The sequence below is a fragment of the Phoca vitulina genome, unplaced genomic scaffold (genome assembly GCF_004348235.1).
Source record: "Phoca vitulina isolate PV1807 unplaced genomic scaffold, GSC_HSeal_1.0 scaffold50, whole genome shotgun sequence".
Lineage (NCBI taxonomy): Eukaryota > Metazoa > Chordata > Mammalia > Carnivora > Phocidae > Phoca > Phoca vitulina.
This window is the reverse complement of record NW_022589753.1, coordinates 10042569-10062961: the sequence shown is the minus strand read 5'-3', so window position 1 is coordinate 10062961 and position 20393 is coordinate 10042569. Positions and strand designations below refer to the sequence as shown.

At 46.6% G+C, this 20393-nt stretch overlaps 1 protein-coding gene across 1 annotated transcript in view; it reads right to left on the bottom strand.

The window, feature by feature from the left end:
* Positions 1-20393, bottom strand: part of ATP9A (ATPase phospholipid transporting 9A (putative)) — a 140446-nt gene that overhangs the window by 56888 nt on the left and 63165 nt on the right. Inside the window, exons 10-14 of the mRNA XM_032387783.1 lie at positions 15794-15870; positions 15054-15214; positions 12911-13053; positions 11786-11898; positions 2425-2637 (exon numbers count right to left, since the gene is read on the bottom strand). Of these exons, the coding sequence (XP_032243674.1) occupies positions 2425-2637; positions 11786-11898; positions 12911-13053; positions 15054-15214; positions 15794-15870 (707 nt within the window). The remainder of the gene's footprint in view (positions 1-2424; positions 2638-11785; positions 11899-12910; positions 13054-15053; positions 15215-15793; positions 15871-20393) is intronic.

The following is a 20393-nucleotide window of genomic DNA, read 5'->3' as shown; positions in this document are numbered from 1 at the left end:
TCTGCCTTCGGCTCAGGTCATGATCTCAGGGTCCTGGGATTGAGCCCCGCATCAGGCTCCGTGCTCAGTGGGAAGCCTGCTTTCCCTCTGCCCCTCCCACTGACTTGTGCTCTCATTCTCTCTCTTTCTAATAAATAAAATCTTAAAAAGAGAGAGAGAGAGACAAAAGTTATGGCAACTGAATGTAGTGTGCGTTCCCGGGTTGGACTCTGATCTGGGGGGAGAAATACTCTTTTTTTTTTTTTTTTTGGTGAAGAAGTCAGTGGGACAACTGATGACATCTGCAGGGCAGATAATAGTACTGTATCAATGTTAATTTCCTGTTTCTGATAAATGTCCTTGTTTTTTAGGAAAAAAAAAAGTAAAAGAAGATCATGTCTGCAGCTGACTCTTCTAAGGTGAGGGAGAATGATAAAGCACAGGTAGAAAAAGGTTAACATTTGAGGAATCAGAGTGAAGTTTTGGTAATGGGGAATTCTTTGTACTAATTTTACAACTTTTAAGTCTGAAATTATTTCCAAGACAAAAAGTTAGAAAAAAATCCAGGTGACTTTAGGCTAAATATTTAACCTGTCTTTGACTTTTCTCTTCTGAAAATGGGGGTCATAATGGGGCCCCTTAGTTGCTAGAAAGATTAAATGAGATACAACATGGAAAGCACTTCAAATGGGATCTGATGGGCACCAAATGCTCAAGGAAAGTTACCTATTGTCATCTTTCAAGAATGAGATTACAATTGACCCAGTTTCTTCTTTATAGTTGTCTGAAATGTCCAAATGTTCTATACTGAAAAGTAATGGCTTTCATAATCAGAATACAAGTTTTCTGGAAGGGACGGAGGGAGAAGGAAAAAAGACCAGAAAGTTACCAGCTTGGTGAACTACCCGTGTCTGAATCACACTCAAGTCAGGAAGATAAAGAAGATCCTATTTTCATGATGAGGGCATTCCCATCACATGATACCCCGATACCCCGGGAGGGAGAGCAATTAGGGGCTTGTTACAGAAAACCATAAAGGGCAACCATGCTAGGAGACCCTCTGTTCTTGAACATGTAATCAAATGAGTCCTGGTTCTAGCAAGAGAATGTGCTTACATAGAAACAACAACTTTGAAAATATGTGGCTTATTGGGCTTGGTCAAAACTAAACACTTTAGGGTTTCAAAGGACACCATCGCAAAAGTAAAAAGACAGCCTTCATAGTAGGGAGAAAATACTTGCAAATCATATATCCCGTAAGAGACTTTGATCTAGAATGTATTAAAAAACTCTTTTAACTCAACAACAAAAAGACACATATTTAAAAGGGGGCAAAGGATACTGGAGAGAAGAAGACACACAAGTAGCCAGTAAGGACATGAAAAGATCATCCTGAGCCATCAAGGAAAATGCAGATGAAAACCACTTCACACTCACTAGGATGGCCAGAATCAAAAGGACTGACAAGGACCCATGTTGGCAAAGGGGAAGAGAAACTGGAACCCTCATGCATCGCTGCTGGGCCTGTAAAATGATGCGGCCACTTTAGGGAGCAGCATGGCGGTTTTGAGAAGCTCAAACATGGAGTTAACATAGGACCCAGCAATTCCACTTCTACAGATACGCCAAGAGACATGAAGATATATGTCCACCCAAAAGCTTGTGCACGAATGATCACAACAGCATTATCCATAACAGCAAAAAAAGAAAAGAAAAAAAAGGAACAATCCAAATGTCCACTAACTGACCAATGGATAAACAAAATGTAGTATTATCCATGCAATGGAATATTAGTCATCCATAAAAAGGCCTGGGGGTTGATACACGCCACTACGTGGATGAATCTGGAAAACCAATGCTAAGTCAAAACAGCCAGACACAAATGTCATACTGTACATTTCCATTTGTATGAAATGTCCAGAATAGGCAAATCCAGAGAGACAGTTAGTAGGGGGAGGGCAGGAGCTTGGGGGAGGGCAGGAGTCCAGGAGAACACGGGATGGAATGCTTCCTTTTAGGGTGCTGAAAATGTTCTCGATTGTGCTAATGGTTGCGGAACTCTGTGAATATACTAGAAACACTGAACTGTGTATGTTAAATGAGCCATTGTATGGTACGTGCACTATAACTTAATAAAGCTGGTATTTTTTAGAAAAGGGAAGGTGTGGTTTAAGTGAGACCTTGTGCCCTTATGACCTGGCCATCTGAATCACAAACAAGATCTCTTTCTCCCTGCTTATTTGGGATGTATCTGGAGTCCAAGAGTATTTGTTCTAGAGGGAAGCAAGTCTTGTGTGCATCTGAAAATGTGTTTCCCTAGCGGCACGGTATCCTCCTGGCTCACGTCTGCTGACAGGTGGTTCCCTTGCGGAACCCCACCTCCAGCACGTGGAAAATGGGCACAGCATCTCTCTGTGTGTCCAGCCGCCTCTGCCTGGGGTTTACCTCATCTGGGCTGGACGCCTGGTACACGCGGCAGGAGTCTTCGTACTGCTTCTCGGCCTCAGCCTGGTCGGTCACACCGTTGGACTCGTACACGGGAGTCACATTGTGGCAGAGAGCGATGGCCTTCACAGCCTCGTGCACACGGCTGCTCATGGTCCGCCGGACTTTCGTGGTGAGCGTGGGGCCCTTCTGAGCAGGTGGATCCTGGGATTGCTACAGGAGAAAGAAATGAACAAGAAAGATGACTGGAGACACAGAAGGGTCTAGAACATGTGGAAGAACCACCATGTGCAGATACTGCTTTTCTTTCCATGACGTTAATACACAGCTCTTAGATACATCTACAGTGACACTGCAATAAATGGCATGTGATTTTTAGGGACCCAATCATTTATAATTGGCCAAAAAAAAAAAAAAAACCCAAATGCAAAACAGAGGAAAACATTACAATTCAGTGAATGTGGGTGATTCTACCTTTGAACACATGAATCTGTCCTCCTTTAGGTGGTGTCAGGGGCCCCTGACAGAGTGAGGCCCCCACTACGCCGTCAAGTGAGCCTGGTGTAGGAGGCCAGGGCTTCTTAAACTGGCGTGACTAACACTTGGGGAGGATAATTCTCTGTTGCAGGGGCTGCCCTGCACTTAGTCTTCAGTAAAACTCAGATGCCCCCCACCCCATGGTTAATGGGGCCTACCTGACCAGCCCCTGCCCACCTCTGCAGCCTCCCTTCATGCCATGTTCCTTCTCCTCTCTGCTCTGGCCACACTGGCCTTTCTGTTCTTTGAATACCACCAAGCTCCTTCCTGCCTCAGGGCCTTTGCACCTGCCTTGCCCTCTGCCTGGAACATCATTTCCCAGAACTCAGCAGGGCTGGCTCACTCTGTCTCATCACTGAGGTCTCAATTCAAATGTTACATACTCAGAGAGGCCCGCGCCGAGGCCCCCAGCTCACGGTACCCTGCATGTCCCCCCCACCAGAAGTCATGCCCCCTCACTGCAATGTGTGATGCTGTGTTCAGTCTAAAACGGGCTCGTTCACCTGAGGATTCCCCTGTTAAGCCACGAGAACAGAACTTGTCCGTGTGTATTATTCATCATTGCAAGCCTAGTACCCAGGGCAGTGCCTGGCATACGTCTGTATTTGCTGAACAGATGAACCAATTAACAACTCAGGATGCCTAAGGTGATGGTGGGGCGTCCTCCCCTGACATGACGGTTTTTTTCTACTTCCAAGAAGAAATAAATATCAAATCGACCAACATCCCTTCCAGGTTCTAAATCACAGTTGTGGACAAAAGGAACCCCTTGCAATGGTCTTCCTCTACAGCTATCGGAGTCCCGGAAGTTAGAGATGTCTCTGGACTTACTGGGTGTTGCATTCCATTAGAAACATATTTGATCCAACAGAAGAGAAGCGACCCAATCCCGCAGAATGAATCGCGTTTTATACCCATGAACACATGGTGGCCCAAAACAGAGAACAGATGGGTCACAAGAAATAAGAAAACGACTTTCATTTAATTTTTTAATACTATTTTTAGCAGTGGCATTAGCCTCCCCAGGTAATTAGACAATTACTAAATTATTCTGGTCATTGCAGGCACACATACTGCTAGGGCTTCCTGCTCTGTTAACCTCTGGTGTCAAGAGGACACGAGTTTCACTTCCAGGCCAAAGGGCACTGCATGGTTACGGTAATTAGAGCAATGAATCAGAACTACAGTTTAAATGAATCATTATTTGCCAAGTGCTTTTAATTATAAAGAATTTAACTCTAAAATTGTAACAAGGACTGAAGATTTACAGAAAGGTTCTCTCCGCTGGAAAGACTACATTCAGAATGTTCTCTCTAAGCTCTGTAATTTATGTTCTAGGCACAGTCATGTGTCTTCCTTTTGCCCACATTCCTTGGCACCTGGACCAAATTATTATTTGACATTAGGGGCAATAACAAGACCTCTGACAATGTCATTGCTTTGGCCGGCAAGTTTCAGTAACAGTGGGTTTGAAGGAAAGGACAAGCGAAGGGCATCCTTTACAAACCTTTGTTTGTATAAGCCATCTGATTTCACATCTCCAGAAACAGTTCCACTAGTATTTCAAATGGGGGATAACACTGAGCTCTGGGGCTTTGTATTCCAGGGGAAACCAGCCAAGAGCAAGGCAAAGAGAGAAACACGGTAGCCACAGATTTCTTGCAAAGACCTCACTTCCAGACCAGGGAACCAGCTGACATCAAATCAGAACACGGGGGTGATTAACCTCAACCAACACCACGGGCCACAGGTGTAATGTCTCCACGTTCATTTATTTCTCTCTCAAATTAACACTTATCCCCCTTTCCGACCAAAGATGTTTCAGGGAGGAGGAATTAAAATCACGGATTCTGAAACGGGTCTTTTAATTCTCAAAGGAAAGGCTCAGCCACACACCAATGGCAATCCACGTCCACCCTGAAGGTGCTGGTAATTACCAGGGGCTCAGCCAGCATGAGGAGGGCCCAGTCTTCAAACATCCTCACATTCCCCATATGGAAGAGTTTCACATCGTACAGTGTTTATCTGCAGCCTCCTCCCCACAGGCCTTGAACCTACACACATTTCTCTTTACTTAAAAAATACCAGGGGAAAACAAAAACAGATGTGGTATCCACAGAGGCAGGTTACAACTCTTTCTGCCCTGGGGAGAAACACGGGTCCTCTTGTGGAGGGGGGACAAAGCAGCTCCACACGAGGTCAGAAGCTGGAAGAGGAAATCGAGGCCTCCACAGACAAAGGCCCCTGACATGGCCCCTTGGGTGGCTACCTCACACCATATAACGCTTCAGGGTCGTTCTCCATGTCCCAGCCAACATGTGAGACACAGAGGTGAAAATGAACAATAGGCCTCCATATCTTTTTTTTTTTTTAAGATTTTATTTATTTATTTGATAGAGAGCACAAGTAGGCAGAGAGGCAGGCAGAGGGAGAGGGAGAAGCAGGCTTCCCGAGGAGCAGGGAGCCCGACGCGGGGCTCGATCCCAGAACCCTGGGATCACGACCTGAGCCGAAGGCAGACGCCTCACGACTGAGCCACCCAGGCGCCCCTAAGCCTCCATGTCTTGCTAGCGATCCACGGCAGGGCCCCTTCCCAACAAGAACGCCAGTCTGTCTTAGAGGAAAGATTAATACAAAAATTAAACATTGATTCCCCACAAATACCTGTTTTCTTTCTAAAGGCAATTAAAACGTCACCACTTAGGAGCGTTCATAATAATGGATACTGGGAATGGGTTGCAACTGGTAAAAATTTACATTTACATAAAAGAGGAAGAATTCCTGTTTCGAAAGCCTCACTTCTCTCCCCCAAATAAAGCTCAAAGCTGATAGCTCATTAACCTCAAAGGATCACCCCCAGAGAGAGAGGCTCAGAGCCTCTACTTCCAAGTAAGTCAATTGAGTTAGGGGACGATTAAGTGACTGAAAAAACTTAATGTTTACTACTTCATAGACATCTTCCAGCATGACAAAGGCAACGCATTTCAATTTGTTGAAATTGAACCCCATGTAACACAGGGTTTTGCCCCCCATCAGTGTCCGGAGATATTCCTGGTTCTTAGAACCGAGGGAGGGGGGCACCTCAGGCACCCAGATGGTAAAAGGCAAGGATGCTACTAGACCTTACGATGCACACACAGCCCGCACCACCAAGAATGATCCAGCCCACTATGTCACTACGCCAAGGCTGAACTGGGCTCTAAAACCGCTGACAGCGTAAAGCCAGGGCCAGGACTAGGGTGAGGGGTGTGAGCCTTCACAGTGCCGATCAGAGCTGGATCCTGGTGACTTCAAATTTCAGATTTGTGTTCATCACGGAGTTCTGCACTGAATTTTTAAAATATTGCATTACGATGTGATTTATCTTGATCGCTGTGTTGTGGATTGTTGCGGAAGGTTTTTTCGGCATCTCATTAAGGTTTGTTCCCTAGGGGCATACCTCAGTCTCCTTACCCTAGTCCTGGCCCTGTTATAAAACCACTGGTGGTGGTGGTGTGGCGGGCGGGGGGGAGCCGGGTGGCTCAGTTGGTTAAGCGTCTGACTTTGGCTCAGGTCATGATCTCAGAGTCCTGGGATGGAGTCCTGCATTGGGCTCCCTGCTCAGAGGGGAGCCTGATTCTCCCTCTCCCACTCCCCCTCTCCTCCTCTCCCCTGCTTGTGCACACGCGCTCTCTCTCTCTCTCTCAAATAAACAAAATCTTCTTAAAAATAAAAAAACCATTAAAAATGATTGTCATCACTGATATGAGTGAAAAATTAAAATAAGTTTGATAGTGATACTCTAACAGTGGTTCTTAACTAGAAATGGTTCTCAGAGTAACCAATAAAGATTTTAAGAAATATGTGTTTGGGCCCCCTATACCTAAAGAATGCAGTAAGGCCCACGCATGATGCATATATACATATACATATACATAGATATACATATATATATACATATGTGTGTGTGTGTGTCTCAAAACACTTGTCTCAAAACATTCTGATCACATAATACACTGAGAAAAAAGAATTTTTTTTTTGAAGATTTTATTTGTCAGAGAGAGAGGGAGCGAGAGAGCACAAGCTGGGCGAGTGGCAGGCAGAGGGAGAAGCAGGCTCCCTGTGGGACTTGATCCCAGGACCCTGGGATCATGACCTGAGCTAAAGGCAGATGCTTAATCGACTGAGCCACCCAGACTCCCCATGGCAAAAAATTCTTGAGTACCCTCCATGTGTGTATTTAACTTTGTATAAATATTGTATTGCACCTTATAAAACAACAAAAGACGAATTCTAGAAATGATAGGACAAAAATGAAAAACAGCATTTTTCACAGAATTGACTCATGCATTCAGGGTAAGGGGCACTGAGCATTATAGGTTTGAAATGACATTTCAGATGGTCATGTGTGTCATTCCATCACAAAGGGGAATGATGCGCGGATGCATGTTACCACCTACAGGAACCTCGAAGACATTATGCTAAGTTTCCGAAATAAACCAGGTGCAAAAGGCATTGTAAGATTCCACTTATATGAAACGTCTAAAACAGGCAAACCTACAGACACAGAACGTAGACTGGTGGTTGCCAGGGGCTGGGGAGTAGGGGTGGGAGTTGAAGAGATTATGGGGTTTCTTTTGGGGGTGATGAAAATGTTCAGCAATCAGATAGTAGCAATGGTTGCACGGTGTTGAGAATATACTAAAAAACACTGAATTGTACACTTTAAAAGGGTAAATACTATCCTTGTGAATTATATCTCAATTTAAAACATTTTTTTTAGATTTTTTGATTTGAGAGAGAGCACACCCATGCTCAGGAGGGAGGGGCAGAGGGAGAGAGAAACTTTAGAAGACTCCGTGCTGAGTGTGGAGCCCAACGCAGGACTCAATGTGGGGCTTGATCTTACAATCCCAAGATCACAACCCAGCCAAAACCAAGAGTCAGATGCTTAACCAACTGTACCATGCAGACGCCCCTCTAGCTCAATTTTTTTAAAAGGTACTAATAAATAAAGAAGCCAAAGGAAAAATCATCCTATCTCCTTAGCCTGTCATGGTTTTTTTCCTCAAAATGAGTTGGGCATTTTCTTATGGTTTACTTGGGTTTATATTAATAATGTGGAGTCTTCCTGCAGAAATCTTTTAAAGTCACCTATTTATGAGGTTTAGTTAAATGACATCCCTCAAATGGGTCACATGGACACTCGTCATCTGCAATCTACATCTCCATGCCCTGAAAATAAACCCCCACAGAACTCTGACTCCTGAGACTCCTTCCACAAGACACCTCAGGACCGGACCTGACAGACGCTCGTCTGATACACAGACTGAGGGTCCCTGGCTATCAATATTTAAGATTTAAATTTTGCTTCAATGGGGCACCTGGGTGGCTCAGTTGTTAAGCGTCTGCCTTCGGCTCAGGTCATGATCCCAGGGTCCTGGGATTGAGCGCCACATTGGGCTCCCTGCTCCGTGGGGAGCCTGCTTTGCCCTCTGCCTCTCCCCCTGCTTTTGCTCGTTCTCTCTCTCTCAAATAAATAAAATAAAATCTAAAAAAATAATAATAATTTTAAATTTTGCTTCAAGTTTGAAGATGCAAATGCAGAGCGAACAGATGCCCTAATCTTTTCTTCCGTCTCTCCAATGGGTCATCTCACAAACTCTGTTTTGGAGTCCACAGATTTCTGGAAAACAGGGCAAACCTCAGGTTCACAGTAGCTGTTCTTAAACGCTGCTGTACTTTGGAATCGCCTGGCTCACCTGTTAGAACTGTAGGTCTAGAGAGTCCGACTGTCCCAAGGGATCTGACCCAGGAGTTCCAAATAGTGGACTTCATGAAACACTGGCATAAAATCCCATTATTAAACTCTGAAGTCAAGTGAATGACTGTAGAAGCTCGGGGGAATCTTTTTGGGGTCGTGGTAATGGTTCCATAGCTCTGTAAATTTACTAAAAAATCACTGACTTGGACACTTAACAGAGATGCATTTTATGATAGGTAAGCTACACCTCCATAAAGCTGTTTTAAAAACCTGGGAAAGCCTCTGAAAGCCTCATCACAAACGTATTCACATGTTCACTGTAGGATTTTCAGATGGCGTGAGAGAAGAATGCACACACCTCGCTGGGGTGAGCGGGTACTGTAACTCTGAGCTCACACTAGCCTCGAGATGACCCAACCCTGTAACACTATTTTAAATCCAAGGCCAGGATGGGTAAATGAATTTATGAGCTTCCGCTAAGGAAGGGGTATGGGGTAGCGTTCACGGTAAGAAATGTCCTTTTCTGACTTGTAACGCTTGACAAAGAGTGTTATCTGTGCTAAAGCAAAAATGGACCATAAAAGCTGAGCTGTGCAAATATCCTGAGAAGGGATGGTTTCTGTAAACACCACAAGCTCTTAAAAACACCACCCAAATGGGCAAGGGGTGTCTCTTGCTGGGGAGAGGGGCACACACCCCGGCTGTGAAGCTGGTGGGTACAATCATCAGCCAGCCAACAGAGCTGAGAAGAGAACTGGAGGAAGGGGGGGTTCAGCCAGGTGCTGGTGAGCCGGACAGCCCACACAGGGGACCCCCTCGGGTGGGGCCCGGAAGGCATCTGGGGTCAAGGGTGCAGAGAGAGGAGTCACAGAAACAAGGCGGCTCACCCTGCCCTAAGCGCCGAAGGAGCGAGCAGAGGAGGGTGAACAACAGGAGGGGTGCGGTGGGGACGCAGGCCGTTCCTGGAGTACAGGGAAGTCTCAGCCCCAAGACGGAGTTAACAGTATAAGGGGCACCCCATGCTCCCAGGAACAGCAGGGAAACTGTGCAGGGTAGGGAGGGTGGGGGGGATGTGTGTAGACAGCCAGGAAAGGGAGAGTGTACTTTTGGCCTAGCGAGTGAGAAGAGATGAAGACAAAAGGCCTAACACATGATCAGGTGGGAGCAGACATTCCCGAGGGCCTGGGACTGAAGGGATGGGGAAGGAGGGGGCGTTTCTCAAATCCTTGGAGGGAGCAATGGGCGGGCGGAGGGGGGAGGCACTTACTAAGACAAGAGCCTCTGGAAGAGAAGCAGGTGTGGTGGATGCGGGAAGAAAGGACTGTAGGTACATTGTCCTTAGGATCTGTAAGCAGCCAAGCACGCAGGTAACTTCCAGTCTAAAGGTCCAGACAGAGAAGGGGGCCACTGGCGGGGGCGATGGAAGCTGGGGTAGGAAGGGACCGCCTAGAGAGGGACACATGGGGGCCAGTACAGAGCTGTGGGGGCTGATGGGTCAGAGGAAGGGACAGGAGGCTGGATGTGGCTTTTCCTTCCTGTCCAACTAAGTCCTCGTGAGTTTTTAAGAGTCCTAAAGTATATCTTTGAAAATAGTCCAAGGATCCGTTTGGAGACAAGCCGCAAATGCCGAACTCAGGGAGCCTGAGGTATTTCACTTACAGGGATCAAATTAACTGTCCTCCATTTAAAATTCACTCCAACTTCCAAACTGTATTCCCTGCTCTGCCATTTTCAGGAGATAACCCTAGAAGTCCGGGCGTGCCTACCAGTGAATGTTCCAGAAAACTAAACGTCCAATGTAACCATGGCGTGAAGTATTCAGGAGTTCTACCTCTATCCCTTATTGGGAAATAGTTCCTTTGCATTTCTAACTGGTCTTCTGACAACTGAATCATTATCTATTTTGACAAATTTAAGCAAAACGTGGCCTCTTTATTCTCATCTCCAGACAAGTGCCACAACGTGTGGCTGGTCCGTCAGCCCTGATGTGTCTCAGAATTACCAAGGCACCCGTCCGTGTGTCATCTTCATTTTGAAACAAAGAACCCAGCTCTCCCCTAATCCTAATGAATCGGAACCCCTCAGGTAAGAGGCCCAAGTCAACGTCCTTCCTTTGGTTTTTGTTCCATTTTGTTTTTAAAATATCACTAGTGGTTCTGAGTAGCCAAGGTAGGGACTCACAGGTATAACTTTTTAGGAATATTAGGACACTTTCCAGTAATATCTTTCTCTGAAAAAGGATTGATCTTGAAAAACCTTGTGGAAACAAATGTGGGAGCAGAGAAGTTGTAGGCCACCTCTGACAAATTATCCCTTCCACGCGATCACGGAGTTGAAAGCAGACGAGAAACTGAAGCTCACCAGTGACAGTTTTTCATGAGCAGATCACTCATGACTACTGCTTTGGCTTCTAACCAGGGAAGAGCAGTAAAGCTAACCAGTAGGCTCCCAAAGCTATTTTTCGTACTAGTTATTGGCAAACAAGTTTCTCTTAGGTTTTTCCCAATATTCATAAGCATTTCAGTAGAGCAAGGTAACTCTGGGAATGAGGAATATGGGGGTGGGGGGAGGATCTCAACTGCAATTTTAATCAAAACATAAAGGACTGGTAGTTGCCCTGGGTTTGGAAGGGGAGGTGGTTGGGGAGTAACAGGGAATGACGGCTAATGGGGATGGGGTCTCTTTTTTGGGTGATGAAAACAAAATTGAGGGCGCCTGGGTGGCTCAGTTGGTTAAGCGACTGCCTTCGGCTCAGGTCATGATCCCGGAGTCCTGGGATTGAGTCCCGCATCGGGCTCCCTGCTCGGCAGGGAGTCTGCTTCTCCCTCTCACCCTACCCCCTCTTGTGTTCTCTCTCTCTCTCTGTCTCAAATAAAAAAAAAAAAAAATCTTTAAAAAAAAAAAAAAAAAAAGAAAACAAAATTGATTACGGTGATAGTTATACAACTCTGTGAATACACCAAAGACCACTGAATTGTACCCTTTAAATGGGGGAACTGTACAGTATTAGGAAGAATATCTCAATACAGGTGCTAATAAATGCAAAAGAATTGTTTCAGGTATCAAAACAGAAGGTTTTACCTGGGTATAAATACTAAATATGTGGCTCTGCACTTCATCCATGGAGTCCAGGCCATAGGCCACAGTGCCCAGATGGAGCCGTTTGAAAACCATCTCATTCTGGGTAAGAGTTCCTGCAACACAAGACAGATGAGTAACTCTGCCTACATCCTGGGGCTTCTAGTAACACGAAGGACGGCTCTCGTTTTCTGAGCGTTTACTACTCTACGTCATACACAGATTTCAGCACTGCCCCTGTTGGGCAGATGTCTGCGGTATTGATTTGGTCTGCCGGAATCTAACTCCTTTTCTTTGGAAAATGGCATCCTGGGTTTCCATGGGGGAAATGACCACCCTCATTCCTTGGGATGGTCTAGAGGGAGGGTCAGGCAGGGCACCTGACTCATTCCATCAGCTGAGATAGTGGCACATGACTTACACTAGATTCTGTCTGGAAGGAATCTGAATCTTGAGATTCTGAATCTGAATCTCTCACCCCAGTGAGAGAGTCCTACAGCGACTATCCCAGGGGTTCTGATGCTGACATACCCAGAAATTTTCTGGCTCTGTTCCTTCCTGAAACCTCATTTTTCTCTGATGTGGTGAGCCACCCCAGATCTCTGCAACAGACTCACTTTTGTCCCACGGTCACTAAGCGGTAGAGAGGAAGCTTAGCCCCAGGTGTCCCCACTCCCCCCCCCGTCCTTGCTCTTAGCCACTCTGATGGTAAATTGTGGAGCAGTGTTTTGGGGTGCAGTGATGAGGACTCGAAGCCAGACTGCCCAAGCTCGAAGCCTGTTTCCGTCACCCTGTGCTTCTCACAAGGCAGTCAACCTCCCCATGCCTCATTTCCTCATCTGTAAAATGGGGATTAAAACGCCTACCTCACAAGATGAGGTTGAGGATTAACTAAACAACCCTCTATGAACGCCCAGAAAAGTGCTTTGCACATAATTAGTACCGTGTAAGGTTTTGCTGCTTGATGGTGAGGACAATCATCACCAGCATTATCACCAAAGAATCAACATTCATCAAAAGGTGAAGAGAATAAAACAGCAGTAAGCATCCATCTCTAACATCTCCAGAAAGAGAATCCAAGCACCTCCCCTCACCGTGAAGCCTGGGAAGGCCCCGGAAACAGCTCACCTGTCTTGTCCGTGAGTAAGTAAGAAATCCTCCCCAGCTGCTCAGGGATGGTGCTGGAACGAACCACAGTTCCGGGGATTTTCGAGTCCCTCCGAATCACCCAGCTGTACACAATCTTGCCCATGTCCAGGTTCACACGCAGGCTAGTCAGAACCAGAGCAAACACCAGGTTAACAGGATATCCTCGAGGCTCCTTGTGTGTCTGTTTGCAGACAGCAAGGACCCCAAAACACATCAGAGGTGCCACAACATTTGGAAACCCTCCCCGTAGCCACACAGCCTTGAGGCCAGATCCACAGATTTAATGAGTCAACAGCACTCTCAGATATCTCACTGACCAAATCATCACTTCCACGAAGCTATTTTGTTTTGGACTAAAATAAAACAATGGAAGTCTAAAATGCTTTTAAAATACTGAAAATGGGGGCACCTGGGTGGCTCAGTGGGTTAAGCTTCTGCCTTCGGCTCAGGTCATGATCCCAGGACCCTGGGATCAAACCCCACATCAGATCAGCCGGGACTCTGCTCCTCCCTCTCCCCTCTTCCCCACCCCACATTCTCCCTCTTTCTCGCTCTCAAATAAATAAATCTCTTAAAAAAGAGAGAAACCATTAGGTGTGCAGCTCAGTGGCATTAAGTATAATCACACTGTTGTGCAACCATCCCTCTCCAGAACATTGTATCTTCCCAAACTGAAATCCCATAACCATTAAACAACAACTCCCCACTGTCCCCTTCCTCCAGCCCCTGGCACCCACCACTCTCCTTTCTGTCTCTCTGAACTTGACTGCTCTAGGGACCTCACGTGGGAAGACTCATACAGCATTTGTCCTTCTGGGACCAGCTGATGTCACCCAGCGTAACATCTTCAGGGCTCATCCCTGTTGTACTGTGGGTCTGAATTTCATTCCTTCTTAAGGCTGAATGATATTCCATTACATGTATTCTATTCATCTTGAAATATTATTTTATTGCAAAAAGTAAAATCAAAAGAACGTCAAATTCATTCATACTCCTATAAATTAACCAAACTGCCTACTATTTTATTGGCCAGCCATTGGCCACAGGAAGATTCAACTCACTGATTTTCAATCACGTTGTAGACAGAACTTTAAAGATTACAACTTCACTTAACGTTACACCACAAACACCTTTTCGCTGGTGATAAAGCAGATGTATTTTTCTTTGAAACGATGATCTACACCACACTGGCTAGGGGTCCAATCCCCCTGTTGTAGGGACACTGCGATACCAAAACTACAATCCCTCTCCTCAGGAAAACATAAATTCTAGCTGGGATGATATAAATACCCAAAGAGCAAGACAAATTATAAGGCAACATATCGAGTTTAAGATAGAGATTATAAGCACTACAAGCTTCAGGAAAAAAAAAATGATTTATTTTAATAATGATTTACCAAACATCAATTACGGGGGAAAGTAAAAACAAGTCCCCAACAATACAGAGCTAAATAGTTAAACCTAGAATATATAATAGGTCAGTTCTAAAATATATTGGGGTACAAGTATATTTGACAGGCAAAGTTATCTGCAACACATCTCTCTGTAAAAAAAAAAAAAAGGTAGATTTTACGTAAAGCAGAAAGAATCCCACTTTAAAATAGAAAGCAGCTGAGAAAAAATATATGCCAAAATATTAAGAGCACCTATCACTTAGTTGTGAGATGAGAGGTGATTCTGATCTTATTCTTTTGCCACTGTGAATCTCTGTTCTTCCCTACTATGACAATTACTTGTATCATTTTTCTAAGAGCATTTATTCAGCCTCCACGGAAGGCAGGCAAACAGGTGGCACATGCCACCACTGCTCATCAATCACCATATTTCCCTTTGAGCGCAGAGCCGGGCCCAGGATCTGTCTCAACACAGCGTCCCGGCGGCCACCACCAACCTCGTGAGCCGGCAGATGAGATGGGCTCTAAATGGCATCCCTGGCACAGTGCAGGCAAGGCAAGATCTTTTGAGGGAAGACTAATTCAGGAAAGGTTGGTTCAGGGACGAACTGCACTTCCCCTGCTGGAGCCACAGAGCAGGGCTGACATTCCTGACTACTCTCCATCATCGTTCTTCAAAGGGACCACGAGTAAAGAGAAGAAAACGTCATGGCTCATTCTCTGCTTACCTGATGGGAATGATGTTGGAAAACAAGAGGAGGAAGCGGATGATCTGGAGGTACCAACGCCCAGCAAAGTGCTGAAGGGCGACCATGACCAGCGACACCACCACCAAAGCACCAAAGAGGATCTTGGTGAGGCAGTTCACTTCCAGGTCAAACAGGCCAATCTGTGGGACGATGCACAGGGGAGCTTGTGATTAGCTGGTGCACCCTGGCGCCCACCTGGAGAACTGGTCCTTCACTCAAGAACACCTGCCCCCCAGGTGAGACAGTGGGACCCATCAATCCCTATATCTTTGGCTGAGAACACTGGGCTCCAGGGGCTGGGGTTCCTAACAGACATCCAAGGGACCTCAAAGAATTCTAATTTTTTTTTTTTTTTTTAACAATTAAGAAGACAAGGGCGCCTGGGTGGCTCAGTTGGTGAAGCGTCTGCCTTCAGCTCAGGTCATGATCTCAGGGTCTGGGAATTGAGCCTCGCATCAGGCTCCCTGCTCAGTGGGGAGTCTGCTTCTCTCTCCCCCACTCCCCCTGCTTGTGCTCTCTCTCTCTCTCCCCCAAATGAATTAAAAAAAAAAAATCTTTAAAAAAAAATGAAAAGACAGTAAGTCTATATAAATAAAATAACAGTGTTAGGTGTTCCTGTCTTTAAAGCTAGCTCCTTGCCCACCAACACCAATCATCAAACTTCATCAGGTCAGAAAGTTGTGACAAGGAAAGGCATCATCCTCTGACCACGTACACACCTTACTTCGAGGATTTGAAGTGTTCATGACACTCCGGAGTTCTCTGCCCGTGTAAAGAACAACACCCACGACAGTACCTACAACGAGAAAAGCGCAACGCAAAGAAATGTTAACACAGACGATGATCCAGGGCCACAAGGACCAGCATGGTAGCTACTGGCCACAGGCTGCCATTTCAATTTCAATACAATTTAAATTCAACAGAAAGTAGTATATCCAGTTCCCCACCTTCCCTCCACTTTCACACAGTTTCAAGTGCTCGGTAGTCACTGCGAAGATACAGAGCACCATTATTGTTGCTAAAAGGTCTACTGCTCAGCGAGGGTCTATGGGGTCCCCTGGGGGGGCGGGGGGGGGGAGTGGAGGTCTGTCCTTCATGCCTCCACCCTCAGAGGCTTCCAGAGGTGCTTAGAACATTCCTATCTTCACACACTATTATGGAAACTTACGAACACACTCTTCTTATTAGAGCCTTCTTCCCGCTGATTCTAACTAGAATACTTGGGGGTTATCTGTCCAGATGACCATTCTTTCCTGAGAACTTCCCCACCCCCTCTCACACCTCCCCCACCCCTGCTTATCAATCTTTCTAAAAGTCAACAATTTATAGAAGAAACACAAAAGGCCAGTTAACATGAGAAAAGATGCTCAACTTTGTGAATAATCAAAGAAATGCAAAATAAGGGGCGCCTGGGTGGCTCAGTTGGTTAAGCGTCTGCCTTCGGCTCAGGTCATGATCCCAGGGTCCTGGGACCAAGCCCCACATCCGGCTCCCTGCTCAGCGGTGAGCCTGCTTCTCCCTCTCCCTCTGCCTGCCTCCCTGCCTACTTGTGCTCTCTAGCTCTCTGTCAAATAAATAAATAAAATCTTTTTTAAAAATGCAAAATAAGCCACTTTTATCCCTATCTCAACGGCAAAAATTCCACAGATTGATAACATCCAGCGTCTCCGCCAAGAGGCGGAGAAATGGGCCCTGCCGTAACATGCTATTGGCTGGAGTGTAAAGGGGAACAGTCTGTTTTGGGGTGAAACTGGTAATATCTATTAAACATTTACCTGTCTCCCCTTTTCAGTGTATGCCACGAAAACGCTCAACACAGTGGGGAAGACAGATGATGAAGGAGGAAACAAGAAACAGGTAATCACAGACGGCGGCAGGTGCCATCGTGAAAATCAGGCGGAGGAACAGACTGGAAAGGAGTTGGAGAAGCCTGCTGGTTGGTATGGGTCAGAGAAGCAGTCTCTGAGTTCAGGACACCTGAGCAGGAGCCTGAACCCTGAGGAGGGGCCAGCCCCACCAAGCTCTCAGGGAGGATGCCAGGAACACAAGCAATCTGGTCTCTGCTAGGAACAAGAAACACCTCAACTCTCCTCCCTCAGAGGGAGATGCAAAACCTCAGAGAGCTTCAAACAGAGCCCAAGCCCAGAGGAAGTGCTAGGACTGTGTCTCCCCGACAAAGCCCCGGGAGGAGACACTGAAGTCCCCGCTCCACGCTTAATGCACACAGTGCGGGCCCTTCCAGGCAGGCTCAGCAGATGGCAGGCCGGGAGAGCTCACTTGCTGGCTCCTTGGCAGATGGGTCCTGCACAGATGTGGTGGGTCTCCGTCGCCAAGGTCCAGGGTTCAAGAGGGTGCTAATAACAAGGGTCCCTGAACAGGTCCTCCACCAGCACTGGCCAACCATGAGGCCTCCCAAGGCTGAAATGAAAATGGCCCTTCTCCCCAGTGCCTGCCTGGGCTCAAGGCCACAACCACTCCCATAATATCTAAACACCAGCCACAGTCACCAAGAGAAAAACCACACACGTGCGCTGGTTTGTTCTATACTGGGCTTCAAGGGTTTTGAATTCATCGCCATCTTTTAAATACAGGAACTTTCATATAAAAAATTGAGAATTCTGGCTTCTCCTGGAGAATCAGGAGATCTGGTGACACTGGGTCCATATTACCAGCAGGTGTCAAGCACGGGCACTCCCTTTATCCAGGGGCAGGCTTTCGGCTCATCCTGGTCCCCACGCAGCCCAATCCACCCCTTCAAGACCTCGTGACCCAAGCCTCTCTGCCCCCCACTTCCCATGCTGTCAGCTCCGATGTCCCCCCCTCCCGCCCTCTGCAGTGGGCAAACTGCAGAATCCTCGGCCAGCTGGTTTCTCCAAGTCAGAATGCTGTGGTCGGGTGTCACACCAAGTTCTCCCTAACTCTCCACGACAGCACGGTCCTGGGGTCAGGGCCTACTCTGTGACCCCTTTGTCCCTGTCTGCGACAAGATAAATGCTACCCCCAAGAGTGAGCTTTCAGAAACGTTTACAGCAGTAGACACTGCTGTGACATTCAAGCGTGCGACCGCAGGACGAGTCCCACTGAACAGGGTCTAGACCAGCTGGACATGATCAAACCCATGTGGCAAGGTGTGCAGGGCGACAGCGGGGCCAGAGGCTGATCTGCTGCGGACTGGGGTCGGGGGAGGCAGCCGCACAACCAACTGGAGAGTCTGAGAAGAACGGGGCCCCATAACACCAGGGCCACCCACTCTGCCAAGCCCCCAGGCTGCCCCCCATCCCTTCCCTATCTCACCCCTTTTCTCCCATCTTCAAGATCCCAACCTGTTTTCCACTCTCTGCCTCCCAGAAGAGGACCTCCTAGGCTGTGTGACCTTAGGCAAGCTGCTTAACCTCTCTGAGACTCCATTCTTCATTCCATTAAATCCCCATTTAATGTTGTGAGATCAAAACAAGAAAACGGCAGCAAAACACTTCGTAAACAAAAAGAGCCTGATAAATAAGACTCATTACTGTTCATCTCTGAGATTAAGGCTGACAGGGCCCTCCACCTCAGAATTCTCCACATGGCCACTTAAATCGCTTCCCTTTATACTGGTTTCAGAGGGACTTCAGAGAACTGCCCCCATTTCCTCCCATCTCCTCTGTAATTTGTATTAAGTTTAGAGTAAACTACAAACGCCACAAGGGTGGAGACAAGGATTTTCCGGCAGGCCACTGCAGCTCCAGGACCTAGCAACAGAGCACGGCAGCATCACATAGAGACGCTCAAGGGAAGTTTTTTGGGGAGGGGGGTCTAGCTGGCTCAGTCAGATCAAGAACATGCAACTCTTGATCTAAGGGTCGTGAATTCGAGCCTCACTTTGGGGAGTAGATTATACTTAAAATGAAATTTTAAAAATTCTTTAAAAAATTTTTCAAAAAAATAAAAGGTTTTTTGTGTTGTTGTTTTTTTGCTGCATGGAAAGAAGCAGGCAGGAGAGAAGAAAATCACCAGAATAAACACCAGACAGACATGTGCATGTGAATTTATTACTAAAATGTTAATATTGTTAAAACAAGTGCCTAACCAAACAACTCAAAGCTATCAGGAATCAATGCAGCTGTTACCCTTGGGGCGCCTGGGTGGCTCAGTCGGTTAAGCATCTGCCTTCTGCTCTGGTCATGATCTCGGGGTCCTGGGATAGAGCCCCACCTGACCCCTGCCCACATGCACCCAGCTCCCTGCCCAGCAGGGAGCCTGCTTCTCCGCCCCCTTGCCCCTCCCCCCTCATGTTCTCTCTCACTAGATCTGCTCTCTCTCTCAAATAAATAAATAATCTTTTTTAAAAAGGTAGCTGTGGGGGGGGGAGGTACTGGAAGGCAGCTGGGGGACCGCTGGGGGGCTGACAAAACCCTGATTACTGATCAGAGCACTGGTGCTATGTTTGGGATTTGGTTACTTTCCGTATACGTGCTACCTTTCAATAAAAGGGAAGAAGAAGAAGGACACGTGCCTGCAAGGAATGACGTGTGTACCATTCACGTTACAGCCTGGTGAGGAGATGGGCACATCCCGGGCACCCTGAGCTTCCAGCTCTGCGTGTGCCAGATACAGCACGACATGGGGAGTTCCAGCCCCTCGTGTTCTGACCTCTGCGCACACCCCCTATTCCACCTGCTGTTCCCCACCCCAAAGTGTGCGCTTTCTCCTTTCACACACCTCCAGTCCTCGCGGGTGCTCTGGACACGGGGCCACACGCACAGATGGGGCACAAGGGTCAGGAGCTTCGGGCTGGAGCCGAGGTAAGGCTCCTCTGCCAGTAAGTTTTCCTAACTTCGCTCCATGAATTCAAATATTTTAATATGAAACTATATAAACACTCCAAGAAAACATCAGTGTATTTTTCTCATTTTAAAGCAGGTAAGATTTTCTCAGCATGTAACAAAAACCAGAAACATAAAGAAAAAAAAAAAATCAACAGGTTTGAGGATATAAAAATTTAAAATTTTTGTGCCAAAATACAAATGAGATCAACCGGGAGACAGTAATTGCAATTAAGGTAAGAAACAGAAGAATGCTATTCTTAGGATATAGAGTTCTTAGAAATCACTTTAAAAAATTTTTTTTAAGATTTTATTTATTTAGGGGCGCCTGGGTGGCTCAGTCGTTAAGCATCTGCCTTCGACTCAGGTCATGATCCCAGGGTCCTGGGATCGAGCCCCGCGTCGGGCTCCCTGCTCCGCGGGAAGCCTGCTTCTCCCTCTCCCACTCCCCCTGCTTCTGTTCCCTCTCTCACTGTGTCTCTCTCTGTCAAATAAATAAAATCTTTAAAAAAAA